At 40.2% G+C, this 18,735-nt stretch overlaps 1 protein-coding gene across 1 annotated transcript in view; it reads left to right on the plus strand.

Annotated features, from left to right (window-relative positions):
• The window catches only part of phlpp2 (PH domain and leucine rich repeat protein phosphatase 2), a 162,903-nt gene that overhangs the window by 75,803 nt on the left and 68,365 nt on the right, over positions 1-18,735 (plus strand). Inside the window, exons 4-5 of the mRNA XM_072596139.1 lie at positions 2,605-2,795; positions 15,134-15,259. Coding sequence (XP_072452240.1) covers positions 2,605-2,795; positions 15,134-15,259 — 317 coding nt within the window. The remainder of the gene's footprint in view (positions 1-2,604; positions 2,796-15,133; positions 15,260-18,735) is intronic.

Raw genomic sequence — 18,735 nt, forward strand, 5'->3', positions numbered from 1 at the left:
TCATTCCTGATGAAGGGCTTTTGTCCGAAACATCGATTTTCCTGCTCCTTGGATACTGCCTGACCTGCTGTGCTTCTCCAGCACCACTCTAATCTAGACTCTGGTTTCCAGCATCTGCAGTGCTCACTTTTGTCTAGTTTTTCCAGTACTTTTGCTACTACTTCCCCACTTTCCATTGGACGCTCTAACTTCACTGTGCATAATTAAGCATTTCGTGTCTCACTGTGAAATACCGTTACTAGCACTTTCTCTGGAAATAGTGCTTCAGAGGTACATATCTTCTCATATTTCAGCATTAAGGATTGAGAGGATCCTGTATGTCTTACTATTGTAACCTCTTTACTTGCTGCTCCTGGCCTATGTGAGTAAACTTAACCGTTGCAAATATATGGTTTAAGAAGATCTGGCACTTCCTACGTCACCAACCTCCAATCAAGTTCTATGTTCTTGTGCAGCTTCTTAGCCTCTACCGTGCTTTCCATTACCACTCCATCAAAATTTACTGTCCTGTTTTCCTCTAACTGTCTTCGCAGTGCTTTTCCTCACCCACCAACACTGATTTCATGTGGCTTATTTTATTATAGTGAAAACACCGGAGCTTTTTAACTTCTCTTCTCCCTTAAAGAGTTTCCTTTTTACCCTGTGGTAAGTTACCCTTATGATCTTCACTGAGATCTACCTTTTTCTTACCAAGTGAGAATTTCTCTTTTCCCCAATTTCTATCCCTAATGGATTGAAATTAACCTTGGGAGCCAAACTTTGATTTATGAAACAACTCATAATTGTCAGCCATTTCACCTACTAATCTTGCTGTTTTAACTTTCTGTTCTTCCACATGAGTTCTCAGTACTTCATGAAGTGAATTTTTGAACTCCTCTATCCTTGTCTAAGTACCGATTTCTAATGTTCAAACTCTGTCTTTCTTCCTTTCTTCTCTCTTTTTCCCTTTCTCTCTTTTTTTTTTCCCTTTGTTCTCTTTTTCTGTCTTTTTGAATTTCCTCTGCTTTTAATTGTAATTCAAATGGCTTCATTTCTTCTCTTTTTTTGTTTGCTTCTAACTCAAGCTGCTTCATTTTCAATAGAATTTTAGCCATCTCTGAAGATTCAGATGGCATATCTAGCAAGTTTAAGGGCTGAGCTATTGCTGAAATTGCCCCTCCTTTCCTCACAGAAGGAGGTAGCTCCAAATTAAGCTTGACTGCCAATTCCAGCAGTTTTGACTTGTTCATCTTTCGAGGCTTTACAAAAGTCACTTCTTCTACCCTCAGGCATTTTAAGAAGATAGCTTCGACCCAAGTTCTCTAGTTCCATTATGCAGATGTACGGTGGATATTCCAGGAGTAATGCAGCTGGTCAAACCAGTCAGTTTTAAACCAAACAATTTATTTACAGACTACCAAATGAAACGTAAGCAAAAGAAAACACAATTTGGTATAACAACTATTTGAAAGCCCAACCGATACAATAGCCCCCACAACTTAACAAGGAGCTGTTCCAATTTCCTGCAATATCCCATAAACACATCCCTTGGCAAAAAGGTAAATTCAAACACAGGTTCGTTGAGGAGAGATGTTAGAAAATCAGCCAGAAAACCTCTGAATCAGGGAACCTTTTCCCCCAACAGCTTCTTGGGATCTTCAGTTAAAACTAAACCAAACTAGAAAAATCCCTGAGCTGGGAGAACTGGCCACTCCCCTTTCATTGTACAACTGTTTCTTTAAAAAAAAACCCTGAAGGCCTCCTCTGATTGTTGTTAGGCTGTATCTGTTCGCAGTTATTTGAGTAGCCAGTTCGGACATATCTGCATCTCTGGTTTTACAACCCCTTGAGAAAAACCAAGGGCAAAATAACCTTGTTAAAGGGGCAACATCATCACAAATTTTAGCCAGGCCGTAGAAACACTTGAATTTTCTACCATCACAGTTGAAGTGAGTCAATTTTTCAGCTTTATCAGATTACATCAGGCCTGGTGCAGGACTAATCAAATGTGCTGACATTTTCTTTAATGGGACCTCATCAACTTTGTCTCACTGTAGACGTGCTGACATAGGCTGAGGATTGGATTATGATCTGGAGAGGGGAGAAGGTGGGATGTTTATTTTGGGGATCCATGTGGAGTACTGCTGCAGGTTTGGTTCCTTTCCAGATAAACCTTCACCAATGCTTACTGTCTTTGAGGAATCAGCTGAGTTTATACATTCTATTCTCAAATAATCCACAATGTTCTATAACTCATGCAAATACTGCTAATGGATAGTTTGTATAGGTTTCTATAACAAAATAGATTAAGTATAAAGACAGGGGTTAATATTTTTGGTTTGTGATTAAATATTAGTGAATTTGCTTGTTTCATTTTAGATTTCCAGGATTTTTATCATCTTTAAAATTACCTCCTTAGTAGTGTTTCAAATCACTGAATATCTGCAATTCAATGTTTTTAAGGAGGTTTATTGAATCTAATTGCAAAATGAAGTGATGAGATCGATGTGCCATTAGTTAGGACTTGCATTACAATTGTTTTACTATTGAGTTGAATGTTCTACATTTTTAAAAATATGGCTGTTTACTTCATAATTTTGTCAGGTTTTTCTGTTGCCTCCACAGGGAAACCAAGCAGCATAGAACAGCTAGATCGGATCCTTCTTTCTGGTGTATTTAGTGTTCGGAAAGGCAAGACTCAGTTGCACAAGTGGTCGGAACGTCAAGTCATTCTCTGTGGTACCTGTTTAATTGTGTCTTCAGTGAAGGAGTGCCAGATGGGAAAAATGCACGTTCTTCCTCTTACTGGAGGCAAGGTGAGAAACCATGTTTATTTTGATGCTGGTATTGTACAGTTTTCTGTGCCTCAAGTCAGGCTTTGTGACACTTCCTGCACAGTTATGTGTTGTTTATAAATAGTTCTGTTATGGTAAGCATATCATTCAGTGAGGGTGCAGGCGAAGTGACAGTTGAATTCATTATTATGAACAACGTGTTTAGTACTCCTTGAGCTGGTTACGAATAAAATGTTGAACATTAAATTAGGTTTTAGAAACAATAGGTGTCAGGTTTAAGAGGAGGACAAAACCAAGTTTGTATCAGGCTCAACCCTTTTCCTTTCACCCATGAAGGACTGCAGTTAGTAATTTCAGTAATGCATTTGGCATGTGTACTCTGCTGTCTAATGTGTTCTTTACACTAATGTACAATCTTAAACTCTAGTGACAGCAGGATGGCATTTTTGATTGACTTTGCAGAATGTCTGACTCTGTCAGTATTATTCCTTCTTATTTTCAGTTATGCTGACTATACTTCTAATTAAAATACAAAGCATTATGTTCACCCTGATTAGTTATGTAACTTCTTGCCCCGTATTTATGTGGAAATTTGAACGCACTTCACATGTTTTATAGCCAAGATGTATACGAAGTGTCACCAGCTGCTTGATCTTGGGCTTAGTGTTTTTCATGTGAAGTATGCCATGGAGAGGATGCAGAATATTCCGTAGGGGGAAGGGAATGAGCCAGAAGTGCCCCCAAACTTCACCATTTTAGCCTGATTTCAATTATTGTCACTATATCATATTCCCACACAACTGTTTGCACTTGTATCTCGTCAGCCTTATTCATCACACGTTGTGATTTAACATTTATACACTTTGAACCTGTCTTTGTATCATTTATTAATACTACTTGGTCTGTTCCTATCATCTAATGTGGTATGACTAACCTCTCTTGCATTGTCCAACACTTTTGCATCTTCATACACAATCTTAGTCTTTTACTTCCAAAAGCTGGTGCCCACCACACTCCTGGCTTAGTTTAAAACCTTCCCAGACCGGCCGAAATGCAAATCACTCCTTTTTGAATAGGTGCTTCCTGACTGGTCTTAATACGTGAATAGTCTTAAGCCTACCTTTTAAGCAAAGACATATCCTTCTGTATAATGACTCAAACCATGCATTGATCTTACTATTTCCAGTCTTGCTGGCATGTGGTACTACAAGTAATCCAGAGATTATAACTTTTAATGTCCAACTTCTTAACTTCCTTCCTAGCTCTTTTGCAAAGTGTTCAGAGAAGATAGAGAAGATAAAAAGGGGAATTAGATAATAGAAACTATGGAAGATCCTGTAATATTGCTAAGAGAAGGAAGTCTTTAAGGAGGCAAGGACAGAATCCATTTGATTAGAATTGGAAGCATAAAGGATGTAACACTACTGAGGAGTATTTGGTGGCTTCCAAATTGTGAATGAGTAAACAGGAGAGACGATTAAATCTGCAGGGAAGTGATGACAAGCCTATACTGTGTTGCTATTGGGGACCTCAGTTATCTAAATATTGATTGTTGTTATGTTATCACAAAAGAGAAAGGAAGGGTTGAATTTCTGAAATACGTTCAGGAGAAATCCCTTTACTATGTTGTCAGTCCAACTAAATACAAGGCATTGCTGGATTTGGCACTTTGGAATGAGAAGTCAGTTTGACCATATATCTGTAGGACAGCATCGTGTAATAATAATCATACCGTTACATTAGTAACAGAAAAGAGCAAGGAACGAGAGAGCACAAACTATTGGGGAAGAAGTTGATTAGATAGAATTGGAGTAAGGGAGAACTCAACACTTTCTAAATCAGGGTCACACTGTTTATATGTGAATACATGTAATATGGAAATATAATGTGTTGATAACAAGGATTTGGCTGAAAGAAGGGCAGAGTTATAGAGGTTTATAAAATCATGAGGGGCATGGATAAGGTCTTTTCTCTGGGGTGGGGAGAGTCCAGATCAAGAGAGGAAAGATTTAAAAGGGACCTAAGGGGCAACTTTTTCACGCAAAGGGTGGTGCATATATGGAATGAGCTGCCAGAGGAAGTGGTGGAAGCTGGTACAATTGCAGCATTTAAAAGGCATCTGGATGGGTATATGAATAGGACTGGTTCATAGGGATATGCGCCAAATGCCGACAAATGGGCCTAGATTAGGTTAGAATATCTAGTCAGCATGGATGGGTTGCACTGAAGGGTCTGTTTATATGCTGTACATCTCGCTGACTTTGACTGGGCATCAACTATTTCTGGTTATGAACAATACTGCAGAAAGAGGATGCCTCAGAGGATTTAAAGACAAAATTGATTCGGTTATACCGAAGGAGCAAGAAAGATACAATCACGTTGCTTGGTGTAATCTAAAGTCCACAAATTAGTCGGAAAGTTGTAGAAGAATAAATTTCTAAGGATATTATAGCGAGATGGAAGCGTTACTGAATAGATATATTGGTGTAACTTTACCTGAATACGGACTAAGATAGTGGTAGCGTTAAGGGCAGAGAGGAGCAAATGTTCTTAAATTTGTATTCTGGAAAAATTCCTACAATAGTATATGTCTAACCCAGTAAGAAACTAGGCATGCTGGCCTGATTATTGGGATTGAGATGAGCCAAATTGATCAATGTCAGTTGTGGGGGACATTTAAGGAATATTAATCACTCTATCATTAAGTTTTAGGATGATGATTGAAAAGGATAATGGGCAATCAGAGTAAAAATAATTAATTGAGGAAAACCCAATTTCGCTGGGGCAGATAGACAGTAGTCATAGAGATGTACAGCATGGAAACAGACCCTTCAGTCCAACCTGTCCATGCCGACCGGATATCCCAACCCAATCTAGTCCCACCTGCCAACACCCAGCCATATCCCTCCAACCCCTTCCAATTTATATACCCACCCAAATGATCTCTTAAATGTTGCAATTGTACGAGCCTCCACCACTTCCTCTGGCAGCTCATTCCATACACGTACCACACTCTGCCTGAAAAGGTTGTCCCTTAGGTCTCTTTTATATCTTTCCCCTCTCCCCCTAAGCCTATGTCATCTAGTTCTGGACTCCCCGACCCCAGGGAAAAGACTTTGTCTATTTATCCTATCCATGCCCCTCATAATTTTGTAAACCTCTATAAGGTCACCCCTCTGCCTCCGACGCTCCAGGGAAAACAGCTCCAGCCTGTTCAGCCTCTCCCTATAGCTCAAATCCTTCAACCCTGGCAACATCCTTGTAAGTCTCTTCTGAACCCTTTCAAGTTTCACAACATCTTTCCGATAGGAAGGAGACCAGAATTGCATGCAATATTCCAATGTCCTGTGCAGCTGCAACATGACCTCCCAACTCCTGTACTCAATACTCTGACCAATAAAAGAAAGCATACCAAATGCTGCCTTCACTATCCTATCTACCTGCGACTCCACTTTCAAGGAGCTATAAACCTGCTTTGCAAGGTCTCTTTGTTTAGCAACACACCCTAGGACCTTGCCATTAAGTGTATAAGTCCTGCTAAGATTTGCTTTCCCAAAATGCAGCACCTCCCATTTATCTGCATTAAACTCTATCTGCCACTTCTCAGCCCATTGGCCCATCTGGTCCAGATCCTGTTGTAATCTGAGGTAACCCTCTTCGCTGTCCACTACACCTCTGGGTCCACTACTTTTTGTAAATGACAAAATGTAGAGGACCCAGCGCCGATCCTTGTGGCCCTCCACTGGTCACAGGCCTCCAGTCTGAAAAACAACCCTCCACCACCACCCTCTGTCTTCTACCTTTGAGCTAGTTCTGTATCCAAATGGCTAGTTCTCCCTTTATTCCATGAGATCTAACCTTGCTAATCAGTCTCCCATGGGGAACCTTGTCGAACGCCTTACTGAAGTCCATATAGATCACATCTACTGCTCTACCCTCATCAATCTTCTTTGTAACTTCTTCAAAAACCTCAATCAAGTTTGTGAGAGATGATTTCCCATGCACACAGCCATGTTGTCTATACCTAATCATTCCTTGCCTTTCCTAATACATATACATCCTGTCCCTCAGGATTCCCTCCAATAACTTGCTCACCACTGAGGTCAGCACCCCCCACCCGGTCTATAGTTCCCTGGTTTGTCTTTATCTCCCTTCTTAAACAGTGGCACCATGTTTGTCAACCTCCAGTCTTCCAGCACCTTACCTGTGACTATCGATGATACAAATATCTCAGCAAGAGGCCCAGCAATCACTTCTCTAGCTTCCCACAGAGTTCTTGGGTACACCTGATCAGGTCCTGGGGATTTAGCCACCTTTAATAGTTTCAAGACATTCAGCACATCCTCCTGTGTAATCTGGACACTTTGCAAGATGTCACCATCTATTTCCGTACAGTCTATATCTTCCATATCCTTTTTCACAGTAAATACTGATGCAAAATAATCATTTAGTATCTCCCCCATTTTCTTTGGCTTCACACAAAGGCTGCCTTGCTGATCTTTGAGGGGCCCTATTCTCTTCCTAGTTGCCCTCTTGTCCTTAATATATTTGTAAAAACCGTTTGGATTCTCCTTAAGTCTATTTGCCAACGCGATCTCATGTCTCCTTTTTGCCCTCCTGATTTCCCTCTTAAGTATACTCCTACTTCCTTTATACTCAGGGTTCACTCGATCTATCCTGACATATGCTTCCTTCTTTTTCTTAACCAGACCCCCAATTTCTTTAGTCATCCAGCATTCCCTATACCTACCAGCCTTCCCTTTCGCCCTGACAGGAATATGCTTTCTCTGGATTCTTGTTATCACATTTCTGAAGGCTTCCCATTTTCCAGCCGTCCCTTTACCTGCGATCATCTGCCTCCAATCAGCTTTCACAAATTCTTGCCTAATACTGTCAAAATTGGCCTTTTTCCAATAAAGAATTTCAACTTTTAGATCTGGTGTATCCTTTTCCATTATTCTCTTAAAACGAATAGAATTATGGTCGCTGGCCCCAAAGTGCTCCCCCACTGACACCTCGGTCACCTGCCCTGCCTTATTTCACAAGAGTAGGTCAAGTTTGCACCTTCTCGAGTAGGTAACATCCACATACTGAATCAGAACATCTTGTACGCACTTAAGAAATTCCTCTCCATCTAAACCCTTAACGCTATGGCAGTCGCAGTCGATGTTTGGAAAGTTAAAATCCCTTACCATAACTACCCTATTATTCTTAAAGACAGATGAGATCTCCTTACGAGTTTGTTTCTCAATTTCCCGTCTGACTATTAGGCAGTCTATAATACAATCCATCATCCCTTTCTTATTTCTCAGTTCCACCCAAATAACTTCCCTGGATGTATTTCCGGGAATATCCTCCCTCAGCACAGCTGTAATGCTATCCCTTATCAAAAATGCCACTGCCCCTCCTCTCTCGCCTCCCATTCTATCTTTCCTGTAGCATTTGTATCCTGGAACATTAAGCTGCCAGTCCTGCCCATCCCTGAGCCATGTTTCTGTATTTGCTATGATATCCCAGTCCCATTTTCCTAACCATGCCCTGAGTTCATCTGCCTTCCCTGCTAGGCCCCTTGCATTGAAATAAATGCAGTTTAATTTATTAGTCATACCTTGTCCCTGCCTGCCCTGACTGTTTGATTCACTTCTGTTCTCAACTGTACCAGTCTCAGATGAATCTCTTTCCTCTCTATCTCCCTGGGTTCCACGCGCCCGCCGCCGCCGCCACCCTCCCCCCCCCCCCCAACCTTACAAGTTTAAATTGTCCCAAGCAATTCTAGCAAATTTCCCTGTCAGTATATTAGTCCCCTTCCAATTCAGGTGCAATCCGTCCTTCTTGTATGGGTCACTTCTACCTCAAATGAGATTCCAATGATCCAAAAATGTAAATCCTTCTCCCATACACCAGCTCCTCAGCCATGCATTCATTTGCTCTATCCTCCTATTCCTGCCCTCACTAGCTTGTAGCACTGGGAGTAATCCAGATATTACTACCCTTGAGGACCTTTTTTAAAAATTTCTGCCTAACTCTCTGTAACCTCCCTTCAGAATCTCAACCTTTTCCCTTCCTAAATTGTTGGTTCCAATGTGGACAGTGACCTCTTGCTGGCCCATCTCCCCCATGAGAACATTCTGCACCCTCCCTGAAACATCCTTGATCCTGGCACCAGGGAAACAACACGCCATTCTGCTTTTTCTCTGCTGGCCCCACAGAACGTCTGTCTGTACCTTGGACTACAGAATCTCTTAACACAATTGACCTCTTGGAAGCCAACACACCCCTCGTTGCATTAGAGCCAATCTCAATACCAGAAACTTGGCTGTTCGTGCTACGTTTCCCTGAGAATCCATCACCCGCTACATTTTCCAAAGCAGCATACCTGTTTGAAATGGGTATATCCATAAAAGACCCTGCCCTTGGTGCAGACCTCTCTTACCCTTCCTGGAGTTAACCCATGAACTGAAATTTGATGGAAAAAAGTAGCTAAACAATGGGTTACCGTCAAAGAAGATGTGGTTTGTATGTAGTCAAGGAATATTTTCTCAAAAAGGAAAGAGTTGGCAATCAAGATAAGTGTCTGGATGAAAAAGAGATAGCAATTAAAATAAAGAAAATGTGTGCTTATGATAAGTGTCAGTAGAGAATAAAATTGAGAACCATGCTGCAAAATGTTCAGCAGAATAATGAAAATGCAAATAAGCGAAGCAGAAAGGAATGCGTAAAAAGACCAACAATGAACATGAGGGAAATTGTAATGTCTTCTAAAAGTCCATAAATAGTGATGGAGTAGTAAAAGGAAGAGTAGGGTCATTTAGAGACCAAAAAGGAGATTTACACACAGTAGCAGTGGACATAGCTTAGGTATTAAATGAATATTTTGCACCTGCCTTTATCATGCATGTAGATACTTTCCAGTTCATGTTGACAGAGGAAGCGGCTCAGTCACTACAAGGGTTCAAAATTGATGACGAAGGTAGTAGAGGGCATCCAGGAGATCTGGGTTCAAGTCCCACCTGCTCTGAAAGCTTGCAATGCTATCTCTGAGAATACACAGGGCTCTTCTGGTGCAGAGTTGGTGTCCCTACCTGAGCCAGGTTCAAGGCCCACCTGGTCCAGGGGTGTGTCATAACATTTCTGAACAGGTTGATTAGAAAATATTCCTGAAAGCACATATAACAAGGGTCAGCTGACGTGTTGTGATATTAGTTAGCAGACACTGGTATATCCTGTGAATACACCTACTTACAAAAAAAAGACTTGGTTATTTCACTATCTGGCTTTGATCCCTTAACATGGAGGTACATAAACACCTGGGGATTCACGTGCTTAGAACTTTAAATGTGGTATTATATGTTGGAGTAGTTCAGAAATCATGTGAGATTTAGGCTTCATAAATAGAGGAGTTGAGTACAAAAGCAAAGAAATTATGCTGAACCTTTATAAAACTCTAGATAAGCCACAACTAGTTTGACATCCAGTTCTGGTCATCAGGGTGAAAGCCCTTGAGCATAATAAGAGAATTGTCAAAATGATTCCAGGAATGTGAGAGTTTAACTCCAAGGTTGAGGCTGGAGAATCTGGTGGTGATTTCTGTAGAGCAAAAGAGATTGAATAAGGTTATATAGAGTGAACAATACTTTGATAAATTTAGAAAAGGAAAGTGACAAGGAATTGTTTCCATTCGTAGCTGGTAAAAGGTCTACGAGACCCAAATGTTAGGTTCTTGGCATGTGATTCAAATGTGATAAGAGGAATAAATTTATTTATACAGTGAATGTTGAGCTTAGAACAGGCATTCTCAGGGTGTTGGATGCTGAGATGATTGATTCAAAAGGAATTTGGATAGCCATTAAAGAAATAAACTTGCAGGGCAGTGGGGATAAAACAGGGAACTGGAACTGAATGTATAACTCTACAGAAAGCTGGGATGGTCCAATTGCCTCCCACTGTAGGGTAATGATTCATAAATCAGCTGAGGTGAGTAAATGTTTTTGGAACAGAGTTTGAAAGCTGTGCTTCCAGCCTGTTGTGGCATACCTGACCTAGGGGTATTTGTTGAGATAATGTGGGGGAAGTTTTACGATTGTCATTCAAACTTCAGGTTGCAGAACATTCACTTCTGAGTCATATGGTCAGAAGTTCAAGTTTCACTTCAAAGACTTGAGCATTTAATTTCAGCTGGCACTTAAGATGCAGTGTAAAGTCCTAAAATATCTGATTTTCTTTCAGCTGTGATATCAAACCAAGGCCCTGTTTGTTCTGTAAAGTTAGCAGAACATCTCAACATCGTACTGTTTTGAGGAGAACATGAGTTTTCCTGGCTTTCTAATCACATTGTAACTATTTACCTGCCTCACTCTCACATCTTAACCATTCAACAGCTTCCCTGTACACGCACGCGCGCACACACACACACACCCTCTGATGACTTACCTGTTCATTAACATTCAAAGACTGGACCTTTAAACTTGCCATAAAACAGGTAGTGCTATAAAATGGGGTGTGTCTGGTCTTTCAGCAATTTTTCTCTGCACTAGTAGAATTCTACAGGATAAAGCTGGTTGCACATTTCTTCTTTAACTGGATGAGAAGTTACTGGTAGAAAGGTGCAGCAGCATCGAATTTGAGTTACCTTTGAGTGCAGTGGCAATTTGCTGGTCATTGCTGCTGCTGCTGCCTGGTAGATTAGGCCATTGCTATCTTATGGAAAATTAACAACTTTTTAACTTTAATTTCAGTTACAAAAATTTCCACACTGAAAAACGAAAGAATGACTCCATACTGTTAACTGTGAAATTTATGGCAGAAATTTCGTTAGCTAATGTGCTAATTAAATTAACACATTATTAGCATAATCTCATGCAGCGACTTCATGGTGTTGAATTAATTCAGTGGTGAACTAACCAGCGAAATGTCATTAATGTGAAGTGATAATCCAAATAAAGTTCACTATAGTCTGACCAGACTACAGAGCTGCTCTCTCATCAGGAAGAAGTGACTGGGTTAATCTGAGGGTCACCACACTTTGGTTAGGGGAAAGGTTGAGGATGTTGAATCTTTCATTGTAAATTCGGCTGGTTTGGAAATTGAGCCCAATGTTGGCATCATTGCATTGCAAATCAGTTGTCCAACAAACCCAGCCTACAAATATTTTTAAGAGAAGTGAAACTTATAATGTTGATGTTGAGAGTGTCTTGGGAGTACTTGTATAATGCAGACACAGTAAGCAGTTAGGAAGGCAAATGCCATGTTGACCATTTAGTACAAGGCGATTGGAGTATAAGAATTAAGACAGTTACAGTTGTACAAAGATTCCACATTTAAAATCAGAGTTGAATTCCAGAAAATTGTAACTTTGATTCCTATGGGAAATCATAAAGTCATTTTGCAATGTAAAGCCAGAATTATGTTTCCAAGTTCAATTTTTGCCCAGAAAAGCCAGTGTAAAAGTTAAAATACAATCCTATAAATATGTCACGCCCCATATTTTATCCAAAATAATGTACAATACAGTACAAGGCTAAGTAAAGAAAGCAGACCTTATTGCAGAGAAGTCTCTCTAGAAATTTACTGTACAGGTACAGTTCAGTAAAGAATACTTTTAGAAAACCAAGTCCACAGCAGTTTCTTTACTAGTTCTGGTATAAACAGCAGAAAACGTTTTTAAAAAGATTTAATATAAAGTTTACTTCAGCCACTGAGCGGAGGACTGTTGTGGGCTTGCAGATCTTCAACTGCAAGCCCACACACACAGTGGCACCAACCCCAGGAGTACAATCTGGAGGTCTTGCTGATGAAGCAGATTGCATCCTCCTGAAAATTTGCAGTGATGTGATGTGAGAGGCTCAATGACACAACCAGGAAGTAAGGGATGTTAAAACTGGGAATGGCATTTTAAATGAAGAATGACACAAAATAAATAATTTTAAAGTGAAAGATTTAAAAGGGAAACTCAAAACAAATATTTCCTGTACGGATCTTTGGGGAGACTGCACCTGGTATACTGTGCCCAGTTTTAGTTTCCATATTTAGGGAAGCATATGCTAGCATTGGAGGCACTACTGCAAAGGTTCATCAAATTATTTCATAAATGCAACAGTTGCCCTATTATGGGCTGAGTACACAGAGTCTTGTTTCTTTGGAATCTAGAAGGATAAGAAGAGTTTAATTTAGGTAAATGTGAGGTGCTGCATATTGGGAATACAAATCTTAATAGGACTTATACACTTTAATAGTAAGGTCGTAGGGAGTGTTGCTGAACAAAGCGACCTTGCAAAGCAGGTTTATAGCTCCTTGAAAGTAGAGTCGCAGGTAGATAGGATAGTGAAGAAGACATTTGGTATGCTTTCCTTTATTGGTCAGAGTATTGAGTACAGGAGTTGGGAAATAATGTTGAGGCTGTACAGGACATTGGTTCGGTTACTGTTTTTAATATTGCATGCAATTCTGGTCTCCTTCCTATCGGAAAGATGTTGTGAAACTTGAAAAGGTTCAGAAAAGATTTACAAGGATGTTGCCAGGGTTGGAGGATTTGAGCTATAGGGAGAGGCTGAACAGGCTGGGGCTGTTTTCCCTGTAGCGTCTGAGGCTGAGGCATGACCTTATTAGAGGTTTATAAAATTATGAGGGGCATGGATAGGATAAATAGGCAAAGCCTTTTCCCTGGGGTCGGGGAGTCCAGAACTAGAGGTCATATGTTTAGGGTGAGAGGGGCAAGATATAAAAGAGACCTCAGGGGCAGCTCTTATATGCAGAGGGTAGTATGTGTATGGAATGAGCTGCCAGAGGAAGTGGTGGAGGCTGGTACAATTGCAACATTTAAGAGGCATTTGGATGGGTATATGAATAGGAAGGGTTTGGAGGGACATGGGCCGGGTACTGGCAGGTGGAATTAGATTAGGTTGGGATATCTGGTCGGCATGGAAGAGTTGGACTGAAGGATCTGTTTCTGTGCTGTACATCTCTATGACTATGATGTCTGGAAGTGCGGGTGAAACTTTGATGGATGTGGAAGGCTCTTTTGGGACCTTGGATAGACGTAAGGGGGGGGAGGTGTGGGCATGGGTTTTGCAATTCCTGCAGTGCCAGGAGGGGACAATGGCTTGTTAAGGGGCATGGACCTAACCAGGTAGTCGTGGAGGGAACAGTCTTTGCAGAAAACTGATAGAGGTGAGGAGGGAACTATATCCCTAGTGGTGGAGTCCATTTGTAGGTGGCAGAAATGTTGGCAGATGATGCGATTTATGCGGAAGTTGGTTGGGTGGAATGTGAGGACCAGGGGGCTTCTGTCCTTGTTGCGATTGGAGAGGTCGGGTTTGAGGGCAGAAGTGCGGGACATGGATGAGACTCATTGGAGGGCATCTTCAACCACATGGGAGGGGAAATTTTGGTCTTTTAAAAAAAAAGATGCCATCTGGTGTGTTTTGTGGTGGAACTGGTCCTCCTGGGAGCAGATGCTGCAAAGGTGGAGGAATTGGGAATATGAGATAGCATTTTTGCAGGAGGTAGGTGGGAAGAGGTGTAATCTAGGTAGCTGTGGGAGTCTGGGTTTGTGTAAAAGGAAATGTCAGTGTTGAGTTGGTCCTCGTGGATGGAGATGGAGAGGTCTAGGAAGGGGAGGGAGGTGTCAGAGAGTGTCCAGGTGAATTTAAGGTCAGGGTGGAATGTGTTGGTGAAGTTGATGAACTGTTTGATTTCCTCGTGGGAGCACGAGGTGGCGCCGATGCAGTCATCAGCGTAGCGGAAGAAGCGATAGGGTGTGGTACTGGTGTAACTCCGGAAGATGGACTGTTCTACAAAGAGACAGGTATAGCTGGGGCCCATGCAGGGTTTTTTTGGTTCTTTGGCTGCTTCGGACCAAGAAATATGATGAGGGTGAAAAGTTAAAGTTGAGACCATCATCAGATTAGCCATATTTTTAAAAAATAAGTTTGAAATATTCTGTCTATTCCTGCACCTGTTTCTAATGTTGCTATGAATGGAGAGTGAGTGGAATATCTGTGAGCAAAAGCAAATGTACATCATTTAGCTGAATTTTAAGAGTAAGTGTGGAGGCAAGTTATTTGCACAACTCGAGGACCATTATTTGATGGTCACATTTTAAGCATGCTATTTATGCTTTGAACATTTGGAAACAACATGGAAATTTGGAAAAAAACATACTGGTTTTCCCTGGTGGTTCAGCTGAGTAAATCTGTATGTAACTTGGCCACACAGATCAGAAAAACACAATTTGTTCTCTGTCCTTTGGATGTATTTCTATTTTCTCTTAATTTTAAAGAACTGACATGTTAAATGTTGCATACTAGATTTTTTAAAAAATGAGTTTATTTTTCTATGTTAAGGTTTTTCTCTCTTTATAGGTGGAAGAAGTAAAGAGAAGACAATACTGCCTTATGTTCAGCTCTGCTGGGCAACAAGGGCAAACATACTATGTCATCTTTGATTCATACCCAGAATACTTACGGTGGCTCAGACAAGCTTCCAAGGTGCTGTATTATGGCAACTGTTAATATTTCCAATTATGTTTTACATGATATTGAGTGTTGTTTTGGGATTGATATAATAAAACAACTTTGAGTTAACTATAGGAATTGGAAGGTTTTAAATCATGTTTCTTTACATAAACCTATTTTGCCAGTAAGGAAAGCATTTATTTTTGACTTTAAATGGGTGAAGGCTAATGTATTTGACGATCAAATTTCTAGAATTTAGATGTTGAATAAATGGGAAATAATTACATTGAAATACTACTGTTTCAGTCAATATAGCTTTTAACATTTCACTTTTGAAGACTTCTAATTTTTATCCCTTTATTGACTCTACGAATTCCATGACACATTTGTTTGATTTAGACTGGTTAATTTTGGCACTTGTGTCACTTTGCCATTTTGAAGATCAATCTTAATGTCATTTCCAGTTCTATTTTGTCTTGGAATAAACATTAATTTTCTCTGCATCCCTTTTATTGTCAGGAGCTTGACTCAATTCCTATTGTTTAAACTGAACCCAAGATAATTGCTAAATTAAGAAATTAATTTGGTAACAATGAGTTGGTAAGCATATTGCTTATGCTTGCTAGTTCTTTTACTATTTTACGTGGTACCATTATGAATCATGGTGAAGATTTATATGAGGAAAAAGTGAGGACTGCAGATGCTGGAGATCATAGCTGAAAATGTGTCGCTGGAAAAGCGCAGCAGGTCAGGCAGCATCCAAGGAACAGGAGAATCGACGTTTCGGGCATAAGCCCTTCTTCAGGATTCCTGAAGAAACGTTGATTCTCCTGTTCCTTGGATGCTGCCTGACCTGCTGCACTTTTCCAGTAACACATTTTCAGCGAAGATTTATGTGACCAAAACAATGGGCGTCTTCTGGGCTAACGTAGTCTACCACATACCTTAATTTTATATTGGTAGAAACTGCTAATTGTAGTTGAATTTGTGGCTGGAAACCTTCATTTATTATTTTTAAAAGCAGTTATCTCTGCAGACTTTGCTATTTTGTTGCGAAGAATTTGGTATTGCTTCAGCTTTCCTATTTTCTGAATGTAGGAAACAACAGCCCTGTACCTAATTAAACAGAATATCAAAGTAGCTTTTATTTCTCTGAAGCTGTTGCATGCAGTAATATCGATGCCTTCATAAACTGCCATTAGTCTTCAGCTTTTTTCCCAACATTTGTAGCTTCCCTTCCAATTCTTTGTTCAAATTAATGTTTACTCATCTCTTGTTGTGGAATTGCTTTAACAGCAATAATTTGTTTGTGGGAGAAAAATCAAATCTGGCAAGTTATTATTCTGCAGTCAATTCTCGATTGTGAACAAAGTGATTTAAGAGATTGCCAACAGTAATATTTAACAGCAACAGTGACCTCCTCAATGATGCTCAACTTAGGTTCTGGCAGGGCTACCCAGCTCCAGACCTTTGGAAGAAAAAGGTCAATAAAGGGCTAAAAATTAGAAGTCTTCAAAGAAACCCACGTTGTGGTTCAAATGTAGGTAACAGTTAAATTGAAAATATGAGATTGCCTGCCCTCAACACCAAGGCATGATCTGTCTGAGTGTGGTATCCATATAAAATCCTAGTAAACTTGAATTCAGTAGCGTTGGGGGAAGACTCTCCACTGGTTGTAGCCATACTTGGCACACAGGAGGGTGGTTGTTGGAGGTGCTAGAGAAAACTAAGGAATTATTGACCAACTTCTGTTGTCTGGAATTTGCTGGAGTCTCCAATTTGATAAATGAACACCTTGAAAGTTATTAGTTAATCAAAGAAAGTCACCATGAATTGTAAAGGACAAGTCATGTTAGATAAACTTTATTGAATATTTTTGCAGATGTGACTAAAGAAATGTTTGGGAAAATGCCTATGAACACTACTTATGCAGACTTTCTTTAATAATTTGATAGTGATTTCAGAAGAGACTGCGAGATAAAGTTGAAAAATTATTGCTAATTATTGACCAGGTTAGGAAACTGACTGAGCGGCAGGAGACAGAGTTGAGAAGGTTCTGTGACGATGACTGGTGACATCTGCGTTGAAGCTCAGGCATGATTTCATGAATGGCAGAGCTGGCTTTGAGGTGTCAAATGACCTACTTCTGCTTCTGTTTTCCTGTCATCACAGCCTCAGGATACCTGTGCAGAAGTACTTCAGCCATTCTCAACTGCTTCATCAATGGCCTTCCTCCATTATATACTCAGAAATAGGGATGTTTGCAATACCTTTGGCAATCCTGGACTTTGTCCACTCCCATGAGAATGATTGACTAGGATTTGACTTCTAATTGGAATAGTTGTCTAATGCCTCTGTTGGGGAAAATGCCTTGCTGATTTGAATTTAATTTTTTTTGTTCAAGCAGTAGATTTCTTCATTGTACTAGTTTCAAACTTAGTATACTGTCTCAAGTGCACAAATGTCATATAATTTTAGCTGTTTTGTGAAAGAAACAGTGCTTACAAATGCATGCTATCTGGCTAGTGTTTTGCTGTTCGTCTACTCATTACTTCTGATACATGCAATGTCTGTACTCGCTATTGCTTGTTGAGTTAGGTTTCTACCCCTGCTACAGCATGAAATAGCCATCATGAAACTCTCATTTTATGTTCTGTGGCTGAGAGGATGTGTGTTATCCCTCTTCTTTTTTCCCTAGCCTCTTTGTGATTTTAAAGATCATTGACGTTTGCTTCCTCCTCTGATCCTTGTGGCAACTTCCAAAGCCATGCAATTGGGTACTACACGTGGAACATTGACAAAAACCAAGTTTCTTAACCCTTTCACTCTTGTCAGACTTTGCCTGAGCTATAGTTAAATGTCAGGAAGACGGAGTCTTTACCTCTGGTCAGATAGTCCACTCTATCCACCTGCTATATGTCTCAATCTCTACAGTCCTACAACTCTTTGCATTCCTCTGACTTTGGTCTGTTATACATCCCTTCATCTGCATGGAAAGCCAGGGCAGACAAATTGGGCCAGATGGCTTCTTCCTACAGTGTAGTAGTTCGGTGATGGTATTGGATCTAGACATGATTGAGGTTTTTGTTGCTGGTACTATTGACTGCTGCAACTTCCAAATCAATGTATAACACCTATGGTTCCAAGTCACTGAGTGACGTTGAAATTGTGTGTTTGGACATCTGTGAAGGCAAAATTGGACTCTATTCAACTGTAAAGCATAATTACAGCTTTGTGTAAACTAATAACTCGATTTACACATAGGGAATGGTCACTTAGACAAGTTACCTGAGGGCTGTGGATATCTTTCAGCATTTGAGAAGATGGAATGGAAAATTATAACTTACATTAGATTTTACATGATATTTTAATACTTTAAATCTATGAAGACCCTTACCATACGATTTATTTTTTAGGCCAGCAAATATTTTTATCTTAACTGCAGTATACATACAACTTGCTATTTTAGTTAGCCTCTTTACAATAACCGGTGTCAACAAATTAACATT

The sequence above is a fragment of the Chiloscyllium punctatum genome, chromosome 26 (genome assembly GCF_047496795.1).
Source record: "Chiloscyllium punctatum isolate Juve2018m chromosome 26, sChiPun1.3, whole genome shotgun sequence".
NCBI lineage: Eukaryota > Metazoa > Chordata > Chondrichthyes > Orectolobiformes > Hemiscylliidae > Chiloscyllium > Chiloscyllium punctatum.